Consider the following 27,412-nt stretch of genomic DNA (forward strand, 5'->3'; position numbering starts at 1 on the left):
TACTGAAGAATGTGCACTATATTATTTTGACAAATACCTTAAAGGGAATAATCAAATTTGAACAATCTGTACCCCTTATGATAAACGCTTGGTAGCGCCCGATCTGCAAATCAAACTGGACTGTTTTTTCTTTGTTGCAAATATTTCTATTTTGTTGTGCATTATTATGTATTCTAGTTTTAATTGGTTTTAAAATACTAATCAACTGCCAGATTCTCATTCTAGCGGATTGGATAACACTGTGTTTTATTTCAGGGTATTGTGCAGCAGTTCTTGGTGTTGCTGATGACGAGTACAGATGAAAGTCTCCAGTTTCTCAGCTTTAGACTCGATTTCAACGAGCACTACAAAGCAAGAGAACCTCGGCTGCGGATGTCCATGGGGACCACTAGGGGGCGACGAAGCAGCTACATGTAACAGCCAACAGCATTTTATACAACAACTCAATAGGGCTACATGGACATTTTAAGTCAGATGCTGGGTTATGAAAAGTTTGTGTGTTGTTGCCAAACAAAACCTAGCAACCCCAAAACTGCTCCATTTAATCTGCCTGGCTAGCTAAATGATGTGTCATTTAATAATAGCACAAGGTCAATTTCAATTTTTTTTGTCTTGTTTTTATAGCTGACTTTTAGAAACTAAAAATGGCAATTCATTCTCTTCACTAGATGACATCACATCAATGCTAGTAACTTGCATACATTATGCTAGTCTTCATATACATTGTTTGCTATTTGAATTTGAGTAGTTTTTTTCTTCTTCAATCATTGTGTAAAGTTGCTTTTTTCTCCCACTGTAAATTCCCACATTTTGCTACTGTTGCACTTGGTTTGTGTAGACATTCTTTGTGCTTATGTTTACAAAGGATTGGAGACTGTACAATTGCAGAGACATTTTCATTGTATTACAAAAACATTATTCTGTCAGGACAGGATTAGACAGATGGACTCTTCTTAACATTATATAACATATAATTAACAAAACCATCCCTTGTCAGTTTAAAAAAAAAAAAAAAAATCTGTAAGTATACATTTGGACAATCGACAGCATGCAGCAATGCTGACTACTAGTTGATGTCCTGGGTATTTGATATTACAATGGTCTTGCAGTGTCTGATCTACTAAGACTACCAAGCAGCATTTGGCCGTTGAGGATTAGAGGAATTCAAGTTTTATAATTTCAGATTTATTTATTTTGGCACCATATTACTATCTAACAAAGTTGTTCAACATTTTATTTATTTATTTTTTGTTAAAATACATTTTAAATGTAATCAACAGAACAATGGTGTTAAACATAACTTGAACCAAGAGATGTGCTTAACTTTGGGACTGTCAACTTGCTAACCTAATTGAGGCTCTGCTAGCAGTCAAATTTCAGATGACATTGTCTTTTTGGACTGAGTAATGTCTTTCTTGTTCCAGCTTTTGATAACTCGGTATCACACGTAATGTAATTCACTTATCTGTTAATGAGTTAGAAATTGACACGCCACAAGCTCAGGCTTATTGAGTACCCTCACTTGTGGATCAAGTTGTGTTTAACAGCCTATACAACCTGAATGAATGTATGGCTCGAGTATGATTTACTCCCTTTTAAATTCTGCATTGTGTATTTATTCAGTGTGACTGCAGATCTCCTGTTACACCATACCTCTTTTCCACTTGGATCAGATGCTGTTTCTGGACTGTAGCATTATGGAGCAACATATCAGGAGATAATTTCAGCAGATTTAAATAGGACAGATGTATATAGCAAGTACACACATTTAAAAAAACAGTTGTGCCACATATTCTTAAATAAAATAATTTCTTGATTTTGTATGTGTTTTTGATGAGAAGGTGCTTTTAATGAAAGGTGTTTATATGAGTGTCTGAGCTTTTTTTTTTTTTTTAAAAAAACCTTCAGTTTGTGTTTTGAAATCCAACATATTTTAAAATGCCTTTGCTCAAGTGAGCTATTGGTGATGATTTTTGGGAATTCCTCAGATTTACATCAGTATCGATTTATGCACCAAAATATGCTCATGTTACTCAACTTGTGGTTGTTCGTTAATAAGGAGTACTAAATGTGGGCAGTAGTATTTATGTGTTGTCCATTTTGCTATCATTACACCATCCGAAAGACTGTAGTAAGCTCAAAACTGACTTCTAAATACTAATACTTAACATTTTAATAATTAATATTTGACCACAATGGCCTGTCTTCTTGCTTACTATCTGAATCATGTTCAGGTGGTAAGCTAAAGATGCTGATCTAGTAAATACTTTTTTTTTCTGCCTCTGTGTTGGAACTAATGTATTTTTTTACCTTGTTTACAGAGTAATAAACCATGCATACATACAAATAAACTACCCATAAGGCTTTGATATTTATTTAGCAAGCAAATACTTGCAGACATTTTAGCTTTTTTTTTTTTTTAAAACCCAATACATTTAACTGAATGAGATACCGGTGTTGGATGCTTGCATTTCACAGATGTGATGTGTTGTGTTTACATTCTGTACCATATTTATATTGGCAAACGAGGTATTTGCAATGATTTTATGATAATTTTACTGTCCAGATCTGTCCAATTTCAGAATTTTGCTTTAGTAAATCAACTTGATGCATACTAAGCTGTGTCTAAAATCATAAAAAGTCAGTCACCAAGATGGTGGATATCACGAACAAAGTATTAAACTGAAAATAATTATCCAGTATAAAGAGATACAATGCTGTTAGTGTAACTGGTGTGCAGTGTGTGTGCAAAGCAAGAGCAGAAAAACTGTTAATGTAACAATGTAGGACAATGCAAGCACAAACCAAAACACCAAGTACACAGTGTCAATTTAGCAAAAAGGTGACAGACTTCAAATTTAAAGAATCTCCTGTTAGTAAATATTGTTGTTTGATGTATGTTATGATACTAGAGACAATACAAGAAACATTGAGGTATTGAAATCTCAAGCATCTACAATTTAGGCTTCTTTGATATTTCATTGGGGTGACCCTAGAACCCCACACCTTTCAAAGGCTTTTTGTTTTTCTTTAGCCTTCCCTTAAAGCAGAAGATTAGGAAACATCAAACCCATAGAGAGCAGCCTCTACCCAATTAGCAGCTCTTGACCTTCACCATGGTATCCTGCTGCACAGCACATTGTATATAAAAACAGAAAATACTATTCAATGTATTATTAATAACCAAGCTACTGTTCAGGCCATGGCCACTCTTATCAGCAGAGGCAAAAGAGCAGAGATATTCCATCTCATTGAATCCAGCAATTGAGACCTTGTATTTAATTAGTCTGTATTGAACGATGGATTAATAGAACAGGTTCTGGTTATGAAGATCTGGAAACACAGCCATCAGTTTGAAGATGTTTATATGCTCACAATAAAATTGTAATTGGCAACAGTTCTGTAAAGTTTTTATTTCCTTAGAACATACATTGATAAGTCTTTTTCAATGAAAATAAGATTAAATTGCACATACATGATAGTAATTTGTTCCTTTTTAAAATCCACTATAAGGATAGCAACCCGCTAATTAAAATGTAATCCTAGCGCAGGTTCTAGGTTGATAGCTTAAATCTAGAACATAAAAACAAAAAAAAATCTGGGTTTACAATGTTATTATTATTTTTATTATTATTATTATTTTTAAATACCTCAGTAAGTAATGTACAGCAGTTGATTAGATAGACTATTTTATGGTACACATTCACATGTAGAGCAACGTATGACAACAAGATTGGCATTTATGCCTACAAAGCAGGTTGATCCAGGTGCTTTAGAATGTACAGCATATCATTCTGTATGCAGTGATTCTCACTGGAGTGCTGGGGATTCCTTTTGAAACCAACACAATGTTCCTTGAACATGTCCTTAAAATGCATAACACCATTTATTTGCATCTGGTAACGTTTCCAATTACTTTGCAGGTCATCTGATAATTTGGTACAGTTATTCATAGCAAAAAGAAAATAAAACACCACAGAATACTGCATCCACTTCCATTGGAGAACCCCACACCCGAATACCAGGCTCTGCTTACCAGTGGAATATTCTGATTGGTTCTTGTGTTTCTGAGAGCACACTAAACTATTCACCTCCTTAATGAAAATACATATAATCCTTAATGTAGTCTGTATCTGAACAAGAGGTAATCCAGAAGATGAAGAAGGTATCTTTACAAAAGAATCTGCAGAGCATACGTTGGGACATGAGGGGGAGCAGAAATGAAGATATTTTCCAATTCACTGTTTGGTTTTTCTTCACTGCTGTTGTCTTTATCACCGTTTATTTCATAGCCTTGGGTGCCATTGTTGTTCTTCTTCCTGTTTGTCCAGCTGCCTTGTCTGATTAAAACATCACGTATACCAAATTAAAAAAAAAAAACATAAACTCTTGGCACTTTGCACCAATCAAGTTGCAGAAAAGGTATGGAAATATGTCATTTGTGTGGGGGTGATGGTGCATTTACATTGTAATTTGATTTATTAAGAAAATACAAATAAAACCAGTACACATTACTGTAAATCATTAGCCTGTAATTATTTTTTTATTTCAACATTATCAATAAATGTTATGTGCTTAGTTTATCGCATAATACGACGCATACATTATAATTTGTATTCAGTACTTACACATTTTTTCCATGCACTGATAAAACAGCACACAAGTGCAAAAAGAACACTGAAGCCGTCAAGAGCACAGTAACCACAGACCCAGCAATCAAAGCGTTACCAGCAGCTGCAAATACAGAAAAAAAAGAAATTACGACAGACCATAAATCATCCATTAAATGGACAACCCAAAGCCCTACCCTGACCAGAACTCAAAATTAGACATTATTGGAATTTCATAATTACATTGGGATTAGATAACATGGTTTATCAGGATCACGTCTCTATGCTTTGGTCCAGTGTTCTGCATAAGAAATAAAATACAATAGCACTTATAATTGTATTGTGGTAAGTGTCCAGAAAAATACAGGCTAAACTATACTTAACCCTATAATGCCCATTTCTGTATCACATATGATACAAAATCACTGTTAGTCCTTGGTCTCCTGGTGGAGGCGCCGGTGTCTGGACCGCCCCGCCCCACCCCACAAGAAGCCACAAAAATGTGTAAATAAAGATTGGGTATGTTGAATGTATCCCATACCTGCCAGAACCCACAAGTGGAATATGGCCATTCCCTAATTAGATAATTAAGTGCTAATTTGAGAATGGCTACATGTATATAATGGGAGGGAAAATACTTTGTTTGGTGGAGGAGTTTGGGGAGAAGAATTGTAAGGAGAACGTTTAATGAAGGCTACATCCCAGCCTAAAGGTGAATATTGGTTTTGTAATTTGTTCCTGTGTTTTGTTTAACTCTTTATTTTGCTCCTGTTTTGTTAGCGTTTTTGTAAATAAATGTGCCCAACAGCGCTTTCACTGCAGCTTCCTGGCTCTGAGTCTCCTTCCTGAAGCTATCTTGTCGCAATCACCATCATATTTCTTTCTTCTTCATCATCGTCTTCAACATCACCACTGTCTTCTTCGTCATTATGATGGTCTTCATCATTATGGAGCCCATCACCATAGTCTTCATCATCATGATCTTCACCTTCATGGTGTCACTCATAATCATGGTCTTCATCATCTTCATCATCATCACCAGTATTCTTGATCATCACAGTGGCCTTCATCATCATTTTTTATCATTATCTTCATTCATATTTTCATCTCCACTGTTATCATTATTTTCTACATATTGTGTCTATTTATTTTCCATATCGTATACTGCCATTTTCATCTCTCAATATCATTTTTTTAATATAGTGACATAGCACACTGACCCTAAACAGAGTTTTCACTTCGATATCCTGTGCCTGTTATTTTTTGGAAACAATAATAATGTCCTTAAACATATTCTGTCACCACATATTTGTAGTTTTTCACATGTTTGGAAATGCAATCAGTTCCAATTTTTCTTTATTTTTTTATCTATCCGTTGTTTACAGTAATGTATGTTGGTACTAAGTGGAAAACTGTAATTCTGGCATGGGTAAAACAAAATAACAACCCTATATATTTCATTCTTTAAACTTTGAACGTAAAGTTTTCATAGCAATTCACAATCCCATAAAAACTTTGCAGTGGCACTACTACCTTGAAAATGTGTAAATAAATGAGCTTTTTGATACCAAATGTATTACCCTTGCCCCCCAGAAGAGGGCTCCAAAATCACAGACAAATACCCTGACCCCCTTCACTAAAAATGTATCAATATTTTGTGTACAGTGTGTGCTTTCATATGGCAGTAGTGGTTAAGGGACACAGTGGAATATAATTAGTACATAAGCACATAAGAAAGTTTACAAACAAGAGGAGGCCATTTGGCCCATCTTGCTTGTTTGGTTGTTAGTAGCTTATTGATCCCAGAATCTCATCAAGCAGCTTCTTAAAGGATCCCGGGGTGTCAACTTCAACAACATTACTGGGGAGTTGGTTCCAGACCCTCACAATTCTCTGTGTAAAAAAGTGCTTACTATTTTCTGTTCTGAATGCCCCTTTATCTAATCTCCATTTGTGACCCCTGGTCCTTGTTTCTTTTTTCAGATTGAAACAGTCCCTTAGGTCGACATTGTCAATACCTTTAGAATTTTGAATCAGATCACTGCATAGTCTTCTTTGTTCAAGACTGAATAGATTCAGTTATTTTAGCTTGTCTGCATATGACATGCCTTTTAACCAGGGATAATTCTGGTCGCTCTTCTTAGCACCCTTTCTAGAGCAGCAATATCCTTTTTGTAGTGAGGTGACCAAAACTGAACACAATATTCTTGATGATATTAGATCTTTTTCATAGATTTCTTCTTCAATTTTAGTATCTCCCATATTATATTTATAATGCACATTTTTATTGCCTGTGTGCAGTACCTTACACTTTTCTCTATTAAATGGCATTTGCTATGTGTCTAGATCATTTTGAATGACCTTTGCTGCTGCAACAGTGTTTGCCACTCCTCCTATTTTTGTGTCGTCTGCAAATTTAACAAGTTTGCTTACTATACCAGAATCTAATTCATGAATGTATATTAGGAAGAGCAGAGGACCTAATACTGATCCCTGTGGTACACTACTGGTTACCTTGCTCCATTTTGAGGTTTCTCCTCTAATCTGTACTTTCTGTTTTCTATTATTAAGTATTTCTTAGCAGACACCCTTATCCAGGGCGACTTACAATTGTTACAAGATATCACATTATTTTTACATACAATTACCCATTTATACAGTTGTTTTTTTTACTGGAGCAATCTAGGTAAAGTACCTTGCTCAAGGGTACAGCTGCAGTGTCCCCCATCTGGGATTGAATCCAGAGTCCAGAGCCCTAACCACTACTCCACACTGCTGCCCACATGTTAATCACTCCCTAATCCATGTGCATACATTTCCCTGAATCCCTATTTCGCTCAGTTTGAGAAGTAATCTTTATGCAGAACTTTGTCAAAAGGTTTCTGGAAATCTAAATAAACCATGTCATATGCTTTTCAATTATCCATTGTCGATGTTGCATCATCACTGTTGAAGAAGACAGCAGAAGTACAGTATAGCCTTACTCAGTATTTCCTGGGTTTTTGTTTGTATTTTTTTTTTTTTTTGTAATCAAATTGAAGAACGCAGGTAAAGTACATTTACTTTGAATCTGAGAGCTATTTAAATATGAAAAGTTGTTGGCATTTTTACTGGAGTTCAAAATGAACCACTAGATGGCAGCAAAGTTCTGTTTAGGTGTTTGCATTACACTGTACACTACTACATAAGGTGTTTTTTTGTTTTTTTTTCGTACCTTTAGATAGACTACATAGAGGATTTAGAGACAAACCAAAGCTTTCCGTTACATATTCTTCTTCTTCTTATCCAAATATAGCTCTCTTATTCAAATAAAATGTGAGCAATTGTCAAGTACATATTTAGCTTACTGTGTGGCTCATGTTCTCAATAATGCTGTTTGTTCTTCATAATAATGTGAAATCTTTGTGTCTATGCTTTTTGAACTGGCTGTCAAAGAGGATAGATCAGAGTAAAAGGGAGATTGATAATGTTCCTACTTTAAACCAGTAGTGTGATTCATTCTTCTTATAATATTTGGAATGCCTACTATTATTTAAAAAAAGGGGTTTTAGTTTGTGAAATAATTCCATTCATCTTCCCTGTTGTGTACGTACAGTCATTTTGTAGGTCTCACATGCACAGTTTTTAACCAGAATAAGGTACACAAGGAATTGAGCGGTTGTTCAAACAGGCTCTTCTTATAATACATTTGAGAGTGATTCAAGTATCTCAAGGAAACTGACAATTTGAATGACCAGATCCAGCCTGTCAGTACATCTTCAACCCTGCTGTGTGTGCCTCGTTGCAATAATAAGAAAGTTAGGATAATTGTATTTGTGGCACACATATGTCCCTTATACCTTAAAGGGTTAAAGAAGCGCATGTTATAACACACTTCCGTTTTAATAAACATATACATGAAACTCTCTCAGTTTGAATACATTACTTTCAGGTAGTCTCTTATAATTGCTCTTCCTAGACCCTAGGCCCTTTCAGCACCTTGCTTCCCCTCATAACTAACATGATGATACCTGAAGGTCCTGCAAGCAACTTGAGAGCTTTCTTTATCTAGTATTGTACCAAATATCATTTTTGCTATGACATGTGCTTCTGTCAGAATTACATGTGATATTTACGTAATGGATGGAAATGCACAACAGGTAAGATTTTTGAAATGGTTCCAGAACTCCTTTAAGGTGTTCCTTTAAGGGTGTTGTGGTTCAGTAAAAAAAAGGTGCTTAGTTCAGTTTAATGACCTCCTGATTAAATGGAATGGTGCTGCTAAAGTAATAGGTCATCAGCTTTGTTCTCATCTAATTCATACTGCTATTCAAAACGTTACAATGAATGTAAAATGCCATTTTTGATTCATTGCCAAAATTTTCGATTTTATATTGCAGAACTTCAATTATTATTATTTTTTTTAAGAACTGCAGGTGCTTTTTGGAAGCAAGCACCCAAGATGTAGAAAGGAGTTAACATTTATTTATTCTTTTTTCAGAGCGGTACTGCAGTGATACAATTTAATTACATATTTTTAACTAAACAAATGACATTTCTCAGATTGTTTAAAGTGGACACTTGAAAAAAGAACGCATAGAAATGGGGGCCAAATACTCTCACTTCAGATGTTTTCATTGATCATTTATGAAATATGATTGCAGGCAAAAGTCTTCAGCTGTACAAAGTAAGAAATGGTACATCTTAGTAAAACTGTGTCATTAATTGACATTGAAAGATTCCTCTCATGAAAATAAAAACCACGCAGCAGAGTAAGGAAATAGCAGGAATTCAATGCTACAGATGAGGACTGTTGAGATCTTCAGAAACGCCTGCTTGGCACCATGTGATGGGATTTTGGAGAATCGCATGCTGAATAGGAAAAGCGTGAAATAATGTCTGCCAAATCCATTTTTTAGATGATTTGTTTTCAGATTTTCACTGCGGCAGTTGAAGCATTTACAACAGTGTCTTTTATAAGGACAGCTTATATGTAAGAGAATGCATACCCTCCTTAGGTTGTTACAAAAAGATATGGTTTTGAAACCACAGTTTTACTGTAAAAAAAGTCACAGGACTGTCAGGGTGGCCTTACATTACAGACATGTACAGTGGTCAATGGACCCTTCAAATGTAAAGGAATGCATGTAGGATTCAATGTGTACCTATTCTACCACAAAAGAGATCCGATGAACACACCCAATAATGAGCTTCAGCACTTTTTATAATTAAGCTGCAAGGTTATTGCATACAATTGGTAGTAAGTACAGTAGCATACAGTGTCCAATAAAAAAGAAACAAAGTATAGCAATTGGAATATAAAGAATTCCATGGATTAAATGCTGTGTAATTAGATGTGCTCTTCAGGTCACATCCAACAATTTCCCATTTCAATGACTTCAAGTAATTCAATCTAATAAGTATAGAAACAGTAGTTAATATGATGTTTCTTTTAAAAACGCAGTATGAGTTATAATCTTCATGTGTGGGTTTACATTGAAGGTGTTTAATGGGGCATGCCAAGGTATTCAGTTGTGAAATCTTTTTATTAGTTTTAAAATTGCACTGTGATTTGCTGAGATTGTTTTTGAATCATTTCATCGCAGTGCCTATCCATTATTGCTTTTGATGAAGGGAGCTGTAAGGTACAGTAAACAATATCCCATGTCCAGGACTTTCACAGATAATGATATAAATTGCCTTTTAAATTGATGAAACAGGTTTTTATGGCATGGCCTTTCTGGTATAAGAAACAAAGGGCTTGATTTTGTAGAAAAGTGCAAAAGCAAAGGCAAGTTTTCTGCGCAGATTAAATAATCCTATAAATAGAGCTGTTTTTTATTTCTTACTGATTACGAACCTTTGTACTTTCTTCAAATTTTGTTCTGTTATTTATTTGTTTGTGTGCTTTCTGTAGTTTAATTCAGTCAGAGCAGCGTGGTAAGAGGTATGCTTCTGCTCTCTATTTGTTTTAATGAGATCTGTCACTGCTTTGAGTCCAAGGATTCTTGTGAATATGAAGAATTATATAAGTCCATGAACAAAGTTTTAATGCTTTGCTCTGTATTATTTTATGTTTATTCTGCTTCCTCCAATTCATCATTTAAATAATAAAGATAGGCTTCCTGGGATTTTTTGTTCCATTACCAAATGGAGGTGGGGGGTGGAATCTTGTGTTTGTATAACATCCTGTATGCTAGTTTAGAGACCAAGCCAACAAAGACAAAGTCAAAAGAAACCAGAACTTAGTAAGTATCTAGTGTTAACTCTGTGAACAGTGAAACCCATACGGACTTCTCAACACAAACTTAACAGGAAAAGCTTAGGTGCTGAACAGAGGTGCCAGCTTGGGATACAAAGTTCAGACAAAGTGTATCAGGCCATGGCTGTTAAATAGTATTCATGCTGAAAAGTGCAAGGATATCTTTTTCATCTTGTAATCTTGTGCCTGCTGCATCCATTGTAAGCAGTGGCTGTATTGTAAATCTCTTCATTATACAGCATCGTTACCTCTTTAACAAAAATAATGACAATACTGCGTAGCATGACCTTCCATGGGATACATCACGCTTGCTATTTGAATTGTCAAGAAAAAGACAATGTAATGTGGCTGGCTTCCAAAAATGTTTGCGGTAGGAAAGTGTTTTTTGATCTGGAGGTGGATAAGAGAAAGGGAAAGAAGATAAAGAGAGATATATGTTCATTTTAATGGGTGTACAGTGTGAAAAGTCAACAGCCTGGGGTTAGAAAAGTTGGATCTGGATCCTGAAGTTACTCAATTAAACAAACAATTCAGTGGAAAACTACTGGACAGCAGCATAATAATGTACCGAGACCGCCAGCATAGTTGGTCTAAAGCATAGCACTGAGGTAGTGACTGTTTTGTGACTCATCAGAGACAGCAAGTCAACATATTACACAGTATATCTGGATGCAGGTATACCTTTATACATGATCTTATGATATGAAAAATGAAATTAGTATATGCAGGGAATGTTGAAGCTTTGATTTCAAACATTGCTTCTCACTTAGAAGGCTATTCATGGTTCTGGACCTGCCTGTCTGCATGAGTTACTTATTCCCTACAAACCGGCTCGCACTTTGAGATCGGACAATGATGATTGGTTATTCCAAGAACTTGATTACAAACCTCTGCTTCAAGGGCTTTTCCTTTTCGAGCTCCTTCACTTTGGAACTTGCTTCCAAAAGTTCTCTGCAATGCTGAGGCCTCACACTAGTGGGCAGTGTGGAGCTCATTTGGTTCACAGCTTATTTTTGTAAAGCGCCCTGGGATGCTTGCATGTGAAGGACGCTATATAACTGAGTTTGGAATGGTACAGTATTATACTGTCAATCGGGTGGAGCACTCACTACAGACAGTCAGGGCAGCAACAAGATTTTACACTGCAAGTCTGCAAAGGGTTTCATTTGTTCTGCAGGGATACGTGGCCATTTAGTGATTACCATTAATTCCTTCAGGGAAGTCTAATCTCCAGAAAGGCGCTTAGACTGTTGTGAGAGGCAGTGGCTGTTCCTTGTGAAATTACAGTCATTTTAGCAAAACTTGCCAACTTTCATATCAGTAGTAAAGTTGCAAAGATAGATACTTACAAGTCAAAAACATAGGTTAAAAGTGAGACTAGTCTCTAGTTTACAGCACTGATTTACATACTGCAGCAATAAAAGGTCTGGACTGAAGAAATATATTTATACTGTGATAGCGCTATAATTAAGCAATATTAATACAAAGGGGATTACTGGAGCTTCTATGTGTGTCAGTGTGGACGGTATTATATAACATCCACTTAATGTCATTGTATGGTGATTAGACCACAGAGGAAGCAATAAGATATTCTATACAAAAAAAAAAAAACACAAATAAAAATGTGTTTGGAAAATAAGGGGATGTGTCTAAATACATTTATGTTGACCTATATTCATGAGCTTAAACGAAAAAAGAAAATACTTACACATCTAGAATAGAAGTGATACATTTGTTATCATTGTCATTATTCGAAATAAAATATTTTCTTTTCAGGTATATTCTGTATACCTGCCAGAACTATCCAAGCAGCAATATGGGAAAAAAGCTTCCGTTTCTGGATAGTAAAACATCTGCATCCTGGCAAGTAAAGACAGAGCTTGTTTCTTTATTTGACCCAGCATGGGGAGATAAAAATCACATCTCAGTATTTCTTTTAATACACTTTAGTTATGTTTTTTATTATTAAAAACACACACCAACATCATTCTGAATTTCAGTCTTTTGAACTAACATGCAACCGAGTATTTGTGTCAATTCACAAGGTATTCTACTGAAGCGATAGATTTTATGCCTCCCCTTATCAAAGGTAACAGCCACAGTCAATAACAATATCGTCTGGAATGAAAGCTGCTTTTCGTACCAGGAAAGAGACTACAAGAATAAAAAGTAATAGATCTGTGGGATGGAAGAGCTGATAAAAACATTTAGAAATAAAATCAATAATTGTGAACAGGTAGTCAGTGACTTAAGAGCGACGGGGGGAATTCGTTGTACAAAGTAGGAACTGGAATGTGGCAGAACAAGCTTCATTAATCAACTGCAACCTGATTTATGATTAATGTTAAATGTATTGGAATGTATTTGTATTTACACTGGGGGTCTGAGTGCATGGTTACTAAACTGCTTGATACTGAATTTACATTTATGTTTTATCCTCACTAGTCAGATTTCAGAACTGAATCTGTATGTAGTCTAGAAAATAATATCGAAATGCTGTGAAGCCTTTGTTGTGCCCTCACTGCTTCTTAAGTTTGGTGTAAAACAACCAGTATATAATACGAATTTAGCTACAATGGACACGTTTTCAGAGTCATGCAGGCTCTCGTTATACACAGTATGTGCCTTATACACATTCTGCCATTCAAGATTTAAAAGTATTTAATTATTTAGGTAAGTGGGCATCTTTAGTTGAACAATTTCTATCAGTTTGAGGCCTACCAACCTGAAGAATGTGACTCTGAAGAGTGTTGGTATAATTCCCAACAGTAATTGTGAAAAGTTGTTATTTGTGTTGTTGTTTTGGAACATGTTAGATACCTAAAACATGCATTGTTCTGTATGGTGTTAGGAGGCAGTTAATGTAGAAAATACAATAAGCGGATTCACTGAATTTATTTATACATGGAGTGCACAATTGTTTTTGTTATCAAAATATTGCATTGCAGGGTGAAGTACGTGGATTACAGATCATCTACATTCCATTGTGCCTCTTCCTTTTGTCTTACATTACATCATTTCAATACATTTATTGTGCAGTTTTTTTTAAATAGAAATGTTAACATGTATGCCCTTCTGTAAAAATAAAAAAAATAGAGTTACTGTTTAAAAACTTGACAATTTTTTTTTTTACCATACATTTATAACTAATGTGCTGCACTAGCAAAATATGTTTTTTTTTCCCTGAAAGAAACCTAGTTCAATTAAAGAGAGGAAAAATAAATAAATACAGGAATTACAGCTAAATGTGAGGATAATATGACTCAACTGTCAGAAATTCAAAAACATTGTGGTTTCTTTGTTTTTTTTTCTTTCATGCTAGACCATAGAAGTTCTAGACAATTGAGAAAACCATAGATGCTTCCATCTGTGGCCTTATTGTCTGGCAATCCAATAATCTAACCCTTTATTCAGCAGTGTTGATTTGAAGCAACAACCATTTCTTTCAGTTCTCTGTATAAAAAAAATCTGTAGAAATATTTCCTATACAAAGAGTATGTTTGCTTGCTTACTCATAGAAGTGCCTCAGCTACTTTAGTTTAGGTTTGAGTAAATATAATTTGCCTGGAAATGAAACAAAGGTTCATTTGTGTACCACTGCCCAATCTACTACTTCATTCATGCATTAAAAGGTTAATATAATTAACACAACCTATAAGTTATAAGGTTAGAGGTTCTGTTTCAAGCCCCCCCCCCCACCCCCCCACACAAAAATATGATCATTTAAAAGGTTCTATAATGTTTTCCCTCCAACTCATGAAAAGTGGATCATCCAAATTGCAGTCCAAACAATAAGTGAAACCCCAGTAGGAATGTAGCTTTAAACTGGGATTCCGAGCTTCCCAGACAGGGTTAAAATGCTGGCCCTTGCATCACATTACTGTTGTCATTCTGCTTCAATTCATTAGAAGAGTTTATGGCCCTCTAATATGTCTGTAATATATAGTCTGCTTACTGACATGGTTTAATGCTAACATCTGTCTAATTTGCCAAGGTTATCTCGAGTTCCATTCATCTCCTTCACTAACAATATGCCTCTGATTCCATGCTTCATGGATGAGGTACATGTGGTTTCATATTTAGTGCTATCGATCACAGGTAATTGCCTCAACGTTCCCCGCCTCAGTGTTCAAAGTGATCACTCCTCAATGTCTGATGATTGATGGGAGGTGGTTTCACGACCAGAGGAGGGCGTTGTCCTACAGTCTTAACAGTAAATAACTGAAACATCTGCTGTGCAGAGTTTACAAAGCAGATTATTCTTCTGTGGCTTATGGGCTCAGTATTCTCTTCTTGTGCTTGCAGTCTTGTGTTAATTGATAGCTGAAAATGCTCCCCCTCATGTACCATCTGTGATTGTAAGAAAGACTTAAAAAACAACAGTAGCGAAATGAAAGCACACAAGCTGAATATGAAGATAAATTAATAGGCATGTATTTTTCAGACTTGCAATAGAAACTGGGCAGAACAGTTTGATTTTAAGCTGTGTCTCAATTATCTGTCACATGTTCTGCTGCAGTTGTATCTTGCAGATATATACTGTATATATATATATATATATATATATATATATAATTATTATTATTATTATTATTTATTTCTTAGCAGACGCCCTTATCCAGGGCGACTTACAATTGTTACAAGATATCACATTATTTTTACATACAATTACCCATTTATACAGTTGGGTTTTTACTGGAGCAATTTAGGTAAAGTACCTTGCTCAAGGGTACAGCAGCAGTGTCCCATACCAGGGACTGAACCCACAACCCTCCGGTCAAGAGTCCAGAGCCCTAACCACTACGCCACACTGCTGCCCTGTTATATATATATATATATATATATATATATATATATATATATATATATATATATATATATATATATATATATATATATATTATTATTATTATTTTTTTTTTACATTACAAGCATATTCCATTTTACATTACAAATTAGGTTTATTGCTCTGGCTTAAAGTGGTTAAATTTACCGTGGCCCAGGTTTATTACATTCACCCAGCTGAGATAAAAAAATAAAAAAATGTCAGGATTAATTAGCAAATGCTGTAATTATGCTTAGTTTATTATGTAAATATGTTGACTGATCAATTATAAATTGACCTGTAAATTCTTACATTTAAGTATGCCAATCAGTATGCTAACCCTGTCATTTGTCAATTAAATGTTGCTCTTCAGTATATTACTACATGTTTATAAATATGTGATATTAACTTCTAACAACATTGATGTACAATTGTTTTTTTGGGGTATTTCTTTATTTTTATTTTTTTACATTTTTCATTTGCTGTGCACTTCCAATGTATCCTGTGTTACTTTATTCCAATGTATTCCATTTTAGTCTAATCCTAATTCACTTTTATTCAGAATTGTATGCAGGGGTGTCGAATCACAGTCTTGGAGGGCCATTCCTCAGCAGGTTTAACAGGTTAAATTAGATAATGAACTACTTCTGAGTCTGGATGGAGGTTTAATTGGTTCAAATAAACAATTTAAGAAAAGGCTAGAACAAAAAATATAGGGAGACCAGCACTACTACAAATAAATGTATGTCCAATAATAATAATGCATAAATATGTATTTTAAACACGGTATACAAGATAGCCCTTAATTTTGTCATTGCAGAAGCTTGGACACACTTTAGAATGGAGTCTACAAGATGTTGGGAGGTCTCCCAATGTATCATAAACCATCCATCTTCCAAGGATTTGACCCAATAGTGTTACAGGTTTGGGGTAGCTTTTCCCAAAGTTCATGCTAGGCAAGTTCATCCTATAACTGAGATCCAGTGATTATGCAGGAGTAGGCTATATGAAAGTTGCACTTTAAATGTCAAATGGACTGTTGGCAACACTACATTTCTCTTTTGATGGAGTGTGATCAATGATTCGCATTATAAACACTTGAGGCTATATTTTCAATGTGTTTACTGCAGTTTTTGATTAACTGCTGTTTTCTGAAAGGAGAAAAGTGCACATTAGTGTAACAAAATAAGATTCAAGCCACTTGAGAGGGCTTAATGTTTGAGGGAAAACATACTCCAAGGTTTTGGAAGACTGGCAAAGTGTACTTTATTTTGAGAAAGTAAAATGTCGGGTCCTCCTCTAAATCTTGACCTCACATTAATCACGTTATTTATAAATCCCACATGATATGGAATTGTAGTAATAACCTCAAAAGTAAAATGCTTTTTCAGTAAATAAACTAGCCATGTGTTTAAAGTGATTTAAAAATGAATAATGAACCTCCCTTTTGTATTTACTTTATAGTATTTAATTTAAAGATTAAATATTAAAGCTAATGTGAGACTAAATGATCAATGTGAGTTACAGAGCTAAATGTATATACTTGACCCCAGTATATTCTGAATTTTACTGTATTAAATCTAATAATACATAACACCTACTTTTTTTTTTTTTTTTTAATAGTGTTATTTATTCCTTGCTTCTTTCATTCCACTCTTCTTGGAAAACATGAGTCAGGACACAACTAATTAGTGGCCAAAATAACTTGCTGGGCTAAGGTAGCCTTTCTTTCCCCTCAGCTTTATGATTCCCCTTTCAGTGGGCTGCTGAGGGGTAGGAGTGGTATTGCGCTCTGGCTAGCAGGGACCTGCCCTTTCAACCCTTTCAGGTTTGGTTTATTACATGGCTAATTAAGCAGGGTCACTGGGCTCCTGCTTAAAGATGTCAGCTGCAGCAGCATTTGTCATAGGTACTTCAGCAGGCCTGTTCATTCGCTTCCTAAACACGTGTTACAAACATGAGGAAGGCAAGGCCTGCATTTAAAAAAATCGTCTTAATTTGAACTAAAAAAAGATTTCTGAAATCTTAATTTACAATTTTTCTTAAAACAAAAATAGATGAATATTCCTACTGTACATATGTGATATTACAAATAATGCAATTATTCTAAGAACCAACATATTCTCAGGACAATAAAAGGGAGACCAGTTATAATAAGAATAAAGCTAATTAAAGATAGAAACATTGATTTTAAAGCATTGTTTAGCACTCTTTGTGTATTTTATTAGAGTAGGGTCTATTTGAATCACCTGATAGGCGTTGAGTCACCTGATAGGCATGACGTTTTTCAAGAAAGTAATCATTTTAGGTTTGGTCATGTTCTCAAAGTTGTTTCAGATAATGGATGTTGAAAATGTTACCCAGTCCACATCATTACAGATATTTTTATTGGAATAGGGTCAAGACTCAGCTACTTAACTAAAATGGTTCATGATGACAGTCAACCGCCTCTCTATTGGGCTTCTGTGGATAACAGGAACATACTGAGTGTAAATCAGAGCAAAACATTGGCTGACGAAATAATAGGGAAGCAAAGAATACACTTTACAGGAATACGGTGGCCAGGACTTATTACTGTTAGTCAGACTTAGCAGGAATCAAAAGTCTTTTTTTTCAAGCATAATGAAGTGTTCCAACAGGTTCCACGGGTCAAAACAATGACCATGTACTTACCAGCCAAGATCTTAACCATAGAAATACAAATAAAATAAATAAATAATGTAATAAGTAATGACAAACATTTCAGTGTCTTCAGTGATCTTAACCACTGTACAAAAGAGGCAGGCACGTTTTAGTCAAACAGCAAAGATTAAAAAAATAAATAAATAAATGTATTACTTACAAGCTTTTGATTTTCATGTTAACGTTTAATTCATAGATGGGGAAAACACATCACAGGTACATTTCATTCCCTATATTTTTGTTCTGTTTACATTGTTGAAAAGCATACCTTGCGTTGCATGTTTTAATTGGCCTGTGCACATGCACCACCTGTGCAATCAGAACTGGCCCACTACCCTTCAGCAGATGCTGCAACTCTTTTGTTGACATCCCATTAGTAGCCACTTTGCAGACTGGGCGCTTGGTATAGCTTTCCCTGAGCTCTTTATCAATAGACAGCAAACATTCTTCTTTTTGTGGGAAAAGGGTCAAACCATTTTGCCAGCCAGTAAAGCTTCGCCAGATAATTGCTAGTGATTAGCAATTTTAATTACCAGGTGCTTGGGGGTCATGGCTTGTTTTTCATAATTGAAAGAGTTTTGGTTGCAGATACAGCTTGGCCCTGCAAACAGTTGTGTATTTTAATGCATTTTACCATAAGGAAGAGGTCTTTATTTACTTAAAAGATATTTGGTTTTCAGGAATAAAATGGAGAGGGGTTTTTGACAGAGAAATCCTTTATGGGACTGATGAAACAAGTCTCTAATCCTTTTGTCAACACTGGGGTATGAATATCGTTGAGACAAGGCAATGATTTCTAAATCTTTTTCTGTACCATAGGCCATGATAGGGCTAAGCTTGCCAAACACGTTCTACCTCATTGGTTTTGCATGCAGAGTTTTCAATTTTTTTTTCCTTTGGATAACAAATACCAAGCAATACAATTAGCTAATCTCTTTCCATCTCCTGCAGTTGAAGCAGTTGTAAGATAATGCAGCAACAAAAAAGCAGGTTTGCAAGCTTCCACTTCATAGCTTACACGTTGTAAAGATTTTTCTGTGAGATTTTTTTCTTCAGGTTTTTTCAACAAAAGAAGAGACGAAACTCAGGAATGTAGAGTCAAAGGGCCTTGCTGCTAATTTGTTGGCCTTGAATACGAATATGTTTAATCAAGGACGACTGCGTTACTGTATTTTCATCTGGCTGAAAAGGTGAAATCATGTTACCGACCATTGTATATCTGTGTTTCTTTATGCCTAGAGCTACTAACTTGCACTTGTAAACTTTGTATGAAAAGAGACCTGTAATAATCACAAATATTATAGTCACGTCTGCATTTCTATCGAATACATAAACCCTGAAGCCTTTATGTGGCATTTCAAAATGAGCTTCTTGCTGGGTAACACAGAATGAAAGTGTTCATTTTTCTGCATCTGGGAGAAGCCAGAAACACAAGTCCGAATTGTGACCTTGCTTAGATAATAAGGCTGCAGTGAATGGAATGCTGATGGATTGTGTTTATTACAGAAAGCTGGAGCATTTTTTTCCCCCTTTCAAAATGTACACAGTGCTGGTATAACTTGAAGTGAGAAAAAACTGTTTCCATTTGTATTATAGACATAAATGATCAATATTTATGGTAAACTAGTACTGTTGTAAAAATTGGACTGTGTTTCAAGAAAAGGGCTTATTAAGTAAACACTGTTTTTTTGGGTATACAGTAGTCTCGGTGTATAGGAACACCTCCTAAGAGAACACTTTGCCTAAGAGAACACCCTTGTGGTGAAACAGATTTTTCCCATTGTAAATGTTCCGGCTAAAGGAACAGGAACTTTGCTTAAAAGAACACCTTCTTGGCACCGATAGCAATTAGTTCACCATGAATACAGTACTGTTTTGTAAGCCGGAGACTACTGTATTTGAAACTGCAAGTGGCATATTCAATCGTTGACCACTGATGTCTGGTAGTTTGATTGAATAGCACTGTATTGTTTTATTTAATCAATTTATGTAGTATCATCAGAATATCATCAGAATGTACCTTTTTTTTTAGACCTTGCAGGTAATTATAGTATTCTACAGTAATTACAATAATATTGTTATTACAGTTTACTGCAGTATTTAGAAAATGTACCTTACTATACTTTTGTATTCTGTAGTAAACTGCAATAATTAGGTAATAAAAAGTATCTGAGTTTTTATTACAGTATATCAGAGTTTGCTACTGTCATTTTTTAATTACTTAAGTATACTGTAATTTAGAAAAAGTAAGCAACTGTTTGGTCACGCAATATAACAATATAACAATGCAGAAAAAAACATATAATCATTGTGCAGGTTTTAATAGCAGTAGAAACTTGTATTAATACAATGGAGAATTAGTGTGATCATCTGACTTCCAAATTGAAGTCTAAATAAGCCAGCTAATGGATGACCAATGACCAATTGAGACCAATGAGATAAGTTCTTGAAAACAACCCTATGAACCAGTCCAGCTTGGTTTTAGACCCTATATGATATTTTGATGTAGTAAATACTAAAATGATTTAGTAAATACTAAAATACATGTCCTTTAACAGGAACAGTCAGTGCCTCCTATTCTCTTGTATATTTCTCAATAAGCTTCTAAAGATAAAACCGATTAGCATACATGTAAAATAATATTATTACTTCTTCTTTGCAGACGCCCTTATCCAGGGCGACTTACAATTGTTACAAGATATCACATTATTTTTCCATACAACTACCCATTTATACAGTTGGGTTTTTACTGGAGCAACGTAGGTAAAGAACCTTGCTCAAGGGTACAGCAGCAGTGTCCCCCACCTGGGATTGAACCCATGTCCCTCCGGTCAAGAGTCCAGAGCCCTAACCACTACTCCACACTGCTGCTTGTAATATCTCACATTACAGCTACGTTTGTACTGTGTTTTGTTTCTTTTGAATCGATGAAACTGGTGGTATATATATATATATATATATATATATATATATATATATATATATATATATATATATATATATATATATATATATGACACCTATTGATAACAGACTCCCCTGCTGATAAGTTCTTTACAGCGCTGTACAAAATCTACAATTGGCTTCATAAAGGATCCCAGAATTTGAAGTGCTTTTTGAACAGAGTATGCTATTAATACCTGCTATTAAATATCTTTAAAAGTAAAGGTTAAATACATGTGCAGAAACTACACAGCAATAAGAATTGTACAATACAAAGTGCACTATGGTGCTAGTGTCCTTACCCTATATCCTTATGGCGCTGGTATCCTTGGTGGATTCAGGAAGTAACAAAAAACAAAACAAACAAAACATATGATTAAGAGCATTTATGTTTTTGGCAGTTTTCACAGTTTTGGCACAAGTACCTGTGTCACAGATTTTGTCACAGTATCTCCGTAAATCGTAAATTGAAACAATAAGACTCAAGTAGACTTCTCAGAGTTGCCAGAGCCTCAGAAAGCATTTGAAGGGTTCACTTCATATTTTCAGGGTTACATTAACCCTTTGTGCTAAATGCACTGGTGACCATGGCATTGACCTCTGACCTAATATGGATGCTGTCTTGAGGTCATGTCACTTTTTAAGTTTCAACTTTGCAGAGACAGCATACTTCGAGTTATTGTCTTAATATTTGAAACCAATCTGTATGATTCCCTCAATAAACTTACAGTGAACATTAACCATTTCAGTGCCATATTGTTTTAACCTCGGGCCAAATTAATGAGCCAGTACTTTTTCACATATCCAGTGGCAGCAATTGACCTCTAGTTGCACTCTGTGATATGTACAGATTCCATTAGAAGTGAAATTAAATAAAAACATTGCTAATGAGGATTACATATATACAACTATTTATTTTTTGTCATTTTGTGAAGAATTCAACTGGATATTTGTACCTGTATTTGCAAGTGCTGATCTCTCACTTTATTTCATGTGTGCATTTCTTTCTTTAGGTCTATAAAATTAATGAAAGTAAACATTTTGTGCAAAACCTTTTGTACTTTTAGTGATAGTCAAAACAGAAAAGACGGTTGAAGAGGCATGTCATATGGTTTCAGTACAGCCATTTTAACAGTTGGCGATCATATATAACCTGTTGTGAATTATTACCGTGGTAAGACACCCACAAAGGGATCTGTAACCAGGTTCAATTTTGACCTTTCAGGCCTCATACTGTTCACTGCTCAGTACACTGATTGAATACTAAGGGAAATCGCTACCACTTGGTTTTATGGAACAGGTGAATCCTGCTTTTGGCAGTATTGGAAAATGACAATTGATGCTATGGTATTGTGCAATACATTTATGTCATTAAAAGACAAAAGGGGGAAAAGCATATATTTGTATTATTATTTACAACCAGCTGAAGGGCCGATGAAGGTTTCTCATGAAGTGTTTCCTTTCAAGAAATGTTTCAGTTTTAAGATGTTTGCTCTGTTACCTTTCTGGAAAGGGTGCACGCAACTGATGAGGTCTGAGTCAGTGTCCTTTGCTAAATGGTGTTGCTCTTTGTCACAGCGGAAAATGTTTTAAGGGGAAGCAATGCTTCCCTCATTGTCCCATGACATTTCTTTCAGCTTCTTTCAAAAGAAGGTTAATAAAGGCAGACTTCTCTCCGAGTTTAGTTAGCTGTGATCTTTTTCTGATAATATCATTTGTTTTCAGTCTGGATAGTAGAGGCCCCGGAGGACCTTTCTGACTCAGTAACATACCTGGCAGCAAACGACTTCCCTGTCACCTGATCCAAGATGAAAGCGGCCTCCTTCTCTCTGACGAGCTGTAAGAAAACAAACACTTACTGGCCTGAGGTAGACAGAGGGGATTAAGTGAACGATGCTGCGGAATTCAATATTTTTACATTCTTGATTATAGTGTGGCAAAACTATATCACTATACCTATCTATGTACATCTACTGCTCCCTGTGCTTCTGTTGTTTGAAGCCAACCCTTTCAACAGTATAATGAGTTGCATCTTAGAAAGAGGCACAGGTTGCTTTCAAATAAATACTGATACAAATTGTGCAACATAAAACTGTAACCTTATAACAGGGCATAAATGTATCTTTGATGTTTAATGTTGCATTTAATCATGCGTTTCCCACTGCTTATAATGCTTTACTGTGCTTTGCCCAAGGATTTCCCATGCTTGCTTGTGCTTTACCATGCTGTTAACTATGCTTTTACTACATGTTGCTATGCTGTTACCAATGTTTACCACAATCAACTTTTATAAGGGTAAAAAGGCATACAAATATTTATATATATACTGTATGCTGTGTTTGAAAAAGATAGACTAAAAAAGTGAAATGCACGCTGTAAGAATTGTTTCAGTTGTTAAGTTTTCTTGAATAACTAGCAGAAAGTCTCATTCGCAGAATATTCCTGATGAAAACTGCAGTGATGCACAAAGATTATTATTATTATTATTATTATTATTATTATTATTATTATTATTATTATTATTATCCCATTAAAAATGCAATACTCCATTTAAGGTTTAAGCTCATAGCAACTTGACTCCTGGTTGGACTGCTGATATAGCAGATTCTGTTTTGCACCTGCTAATGTTATGTGGATCTCTTTGAATACACCCAGTTTCAAGGAGTGCAGCCATATTTTAATTTAAAAGCTGAACACAAAATGCTTACATTTGAACCAAAAAGGTTACTCTATTTTGCATAGTAATGCAAACAACAGTGTCAAACATTGCCAAAGCCAGACCCTAATGGAGATGGCATACAATCGTACATTATTTTTAACCCTAGCTGTCAATGGCAGGACTGTTACGAATAAAAGCAAGAAGGGCAAACTTTGTTTCTCCTCTTTTATTGTGCGGTTAGTTTTACAATCCAGGCTGTTAACACCCACTAAGCAACACTGGCTTGTAATCAGCATGCTACTGGGCTTCGGAGGTACTTTGGTTCTGTTATATGACACAGTTCTTTGCGAACTAGATTATCTGGTAAATGGGAAGCAGTGCACATGAGAATGTTGAAGTCTAAGCTGTAAATTGTGTTGGCAGTGTGGTGCCACACCGATTCACTGATCCCTTCTTACCTGAACATTATCCCTGTCCCTTCTTCTGTTCTTATCGGATAGGCTTACCTTTAATTGACAGGGCTTGGCTAAACACCAGAGAGGCAGCAATATAGAAACAGGGAATTGTAAAACCCTGAGAGAGGATACATTATACATCTGCTAATAACATGCAGTGTTCAAAAAGCAATACTCTGCCCACATGTGTCATTTTATTTAGCTGTACTGTTTTATACATATATAGACAGCAGAAAAAAAAATCCACATTCAATTCTAAGCTCCCTATCAATCTTATAAATTAATAACCTGGCCAGGACCAGGTTGTATTATTAACAGCCTGGCTCCTGCCATTTGACTTGTAATCTTGCCTTTGTTAACTCACACAGGCATTTACTAATTATATTTTGTATACAGTTTCACTGTTGCTTGATAAAAAAAAAGAAAAAAAAAGAAAAAAAACCCTTTGTAATGTGTTTATCAGCCTTGTTAATCAGGCCATTAGCAAGGGCATCACTAAAGCCTATAGGGATGAGACGAAAAGGAGTCATCTTAAAATGACCATGGCAAGTCAAACCACTGAGGCAGTTCTTACAAAGGTTTAAGTGTCCCCTTATAAATACCATTTCAAAGCACAATCTGGAACTTTAAACACAGCCACAGAAGACTGATAGTGCTCGTGATTAGCAAAGATTAAAAAGACAGTGAATTACAATACATGTTAGAATCCCAAACCCTCCCAAACACTATGAATATTATCAAATAGACATTGCACATACAAAGGAAATTAATGAAAACTTCACTTTTTTTTTTTTTTTTTTTTTAATTGTATATAGTTTTACATCAGGTTTAAAAGTATATATATCTGTAAAATGTGAAATAATGTATAATGTGATATGTTGTAACAATTGTAAGTCGCCCTGGATAAGGGCGTCTGCTAAGAAATAAATAATAATAATAATATATATATATATATATATATATATATACTCAAGAGATCAAACTCTGTGAATAGGGTGCTATTACTGGGTAACATATGTTTACCCCAGCAAAACATTAAACAGTACAGATATTTTTTTATGACTGTGTGCAGTAGAAGTCTACAGTATATATATATATATATATATATATATATATATATATATATATATATATATATATGCATATCTTGTATAGTCCACAGTCCCTTACACTGAACTACAATCAATCTGTCTGGAAGACGCAGAGCAGAAATAGCTGCAGGCTGCCATGCCCCTCCTTAACAACAGCAGGAATGCCGTGTGCTTCATGGCAAAGGAGTGCAATAATGGCCTGCTTTTACATCCCTCTACCTATGTGCACTAACACCGCAACAGCACAGAGTGGGTAAACACTTGTGCATCAGTGTGTTGAGCCAGTGAGACGGCTAACAAGATGACCAACTATAATTTCATCACTGTGAATGTTCTTATAGCACACTCTTTCTGATAATAAATTGTATTTTTTGGATATGTAATGTAATGTAATGTTTTTATTTATTTATTTATTTATTTATTTATTTATTATCCAGTGAAAGTAATTCTCTGAGCAGAACTGCTATTAAACCTGTTTAAAAGAAACACACCAGTTATTGTGCAGTTATGAGGGCAGTAGGTAATGGGCTTTACTTAGCTTTGAAGTGCATTTGTTCCTTTTCAGTGCAGCCACTCATTTTGTGTCAGAGAAGTAAAACACTCTGCTGAGTTTGAAGTTGCACTAAGAATTTGTCTAAAAGCCTTTTCTTTCACCCTGACAGGAAAAGAACTAAATATGGAAAAACATAATTCAATAATGCACTGGGGCTTACACACTAATTCTACGTGGTATGTTCTGAATTGTAAAAAAGTTTAATATCAAGTCAAGCTAATATTGTAAATAGAGATAGAATGTTTGCTGCATGTGGAAAAGGAAAACTTCCATCTTAGGGATAAATGGAATATATAATGGAATATATTTACAAAAAAGGCAGTTTTTAATTTAAAAGAAATTCATGAAGCTGCTTTTGGTCATCTTTGGCAAGACTTTAATATACTTTTTTTCTCTCAGCTGTAAAACTGGACAGAAGTGAAACCTAACCGAAAAAATGCTGCATTTCAGTTATTTTTTTAAATAATTAAATATAAAGAAAAGAAAATACAAATAATTTTACTTACCGATGTTCATGCAAAGCTTGATTTGTGGGTAAAAACACAGTCCAAATGTCACATTCCAAATTCCAGTACAGTGTTTAATTAATACCATTGATGCAGCAATAAGCTAAATCCATTTTTGATTTAGGCAAAATGACAATTGGTTTCGAGTAGAAACATCAATAATCATCGCATTAAGAAATCATATTCTGAGCAAATATCTGCTCAGCTGTGAAAGATAAACTAAACACCACTTTTATTTGAGCTTAATCTGTCAAAACCAGCTTTTGAATGGAGATACTGTAAAAGCAAACATCACAGTAAATGTTATTTTTATTGCTGTTATTATTTTCATTATGTTGAGGGGCTGGGTGAGAGAAGTTATGTAAGTAGGGTATAACTGACAAGCCTGCAACCAAATATTATAACAAAATACATTTGTAAAGACTAAGGTTTATAAAAAAAAAAAAAAATGCTTTCATTAGGAACACGAGTGCCAGTAATCTAGTTTAAAATGTCGTCAATAATTGATCAATGCAAAAAAAGCATTATTTTAACATCTACAGTATTCTATTCCTAGTTTTGTGTAGAAACATACGTACCGGAAGTCTGTTCTGGTTTGCTTTAGTTTTTTGCAAGTTTTTATTTTCTCTACATTCAAATGTTTCTTCATTAAAAAAAGTTAAAATAAGCCCGGTGTTAAACTAGCTGTCTTGTGTGCAAGACTAAACATGGATACCAAACAAAGGGAAACTGAAATATTTCCTTAAGAAGAAAATTGATATCTAGAAAAAATGGAACATTAGGTACTGTTCTGTATAGTTGTATCTTGGTACAGATGTCTGCCGCAGTACTTGAAGTGGATTCACAA

At 35.0% G+C, this 27,412-nt stretch overlaps 1 protein-coding gene and 1 long non-coding RNA gene across 2 annotated transcripts in view; one reads left to right on the plus strand and one right to left on the minus strand.

Annotated features, from left to right (window-relative positions):
* The window catches only part of LOC117405277 (gamma-tubulin complex component 3 homolog), a 28,366-nt gene extending 26,545 nt beyond the window's left edge, over positions 1-1,821 (plus strand). The window contains exon 22 of the mRNA XM_034008214.3: positions 256-1,821. Within this exon, the coding sequence (XP_033864105.3) occupies positions 256-417 (162 nt within the window). The 3' untranslated portion in view covers positions 418-1,821. The remainder of the gene's footprint in view (positions 1-255) is intronic.
* A 552-nt stretch (positions 1,822-2,373) lies between these two features.
* The window catches only part of LOC117405279 (uncharacterized), a 96,026-nt gene continuing 70,987 nt past the window's right edge, over positions 2,374-27,412 (minus strand). The window contains exons 2-5 of the long non-coding RNA XR_004544844.3: positions 23,074-23,138; positions 21,604-21,628; positions 4,629-4,734; positions 2,374-4,340 (exon numbers count right to left, since the gene is read on the minus strand). This is a non-coding gene — a long non-coding RNA (uncharacterized LOC117405279). The remainder of the gene's footprint in view (positions 4,341-4,628; positions 4,735-21,603; positions 21,629-23,073; positions 23,139-27,412) is intronic.

This window comes from Acipenser ruthenus, chromosome 9 (genome assembly GCF_902713425.1).
Source record: "Acipenser ruthenus chromosome 9, fAciRut3.2 maternal haplotype, whole genome shotgun sequence".
Classification (NCBI taxonomy): domain Eukaryota; kingdom Metazoa; phylum Chordata; class Actinopteri; order Acipenseriformes; family Acipenseridae; genus Acipenser; species Acipenser ruthenus.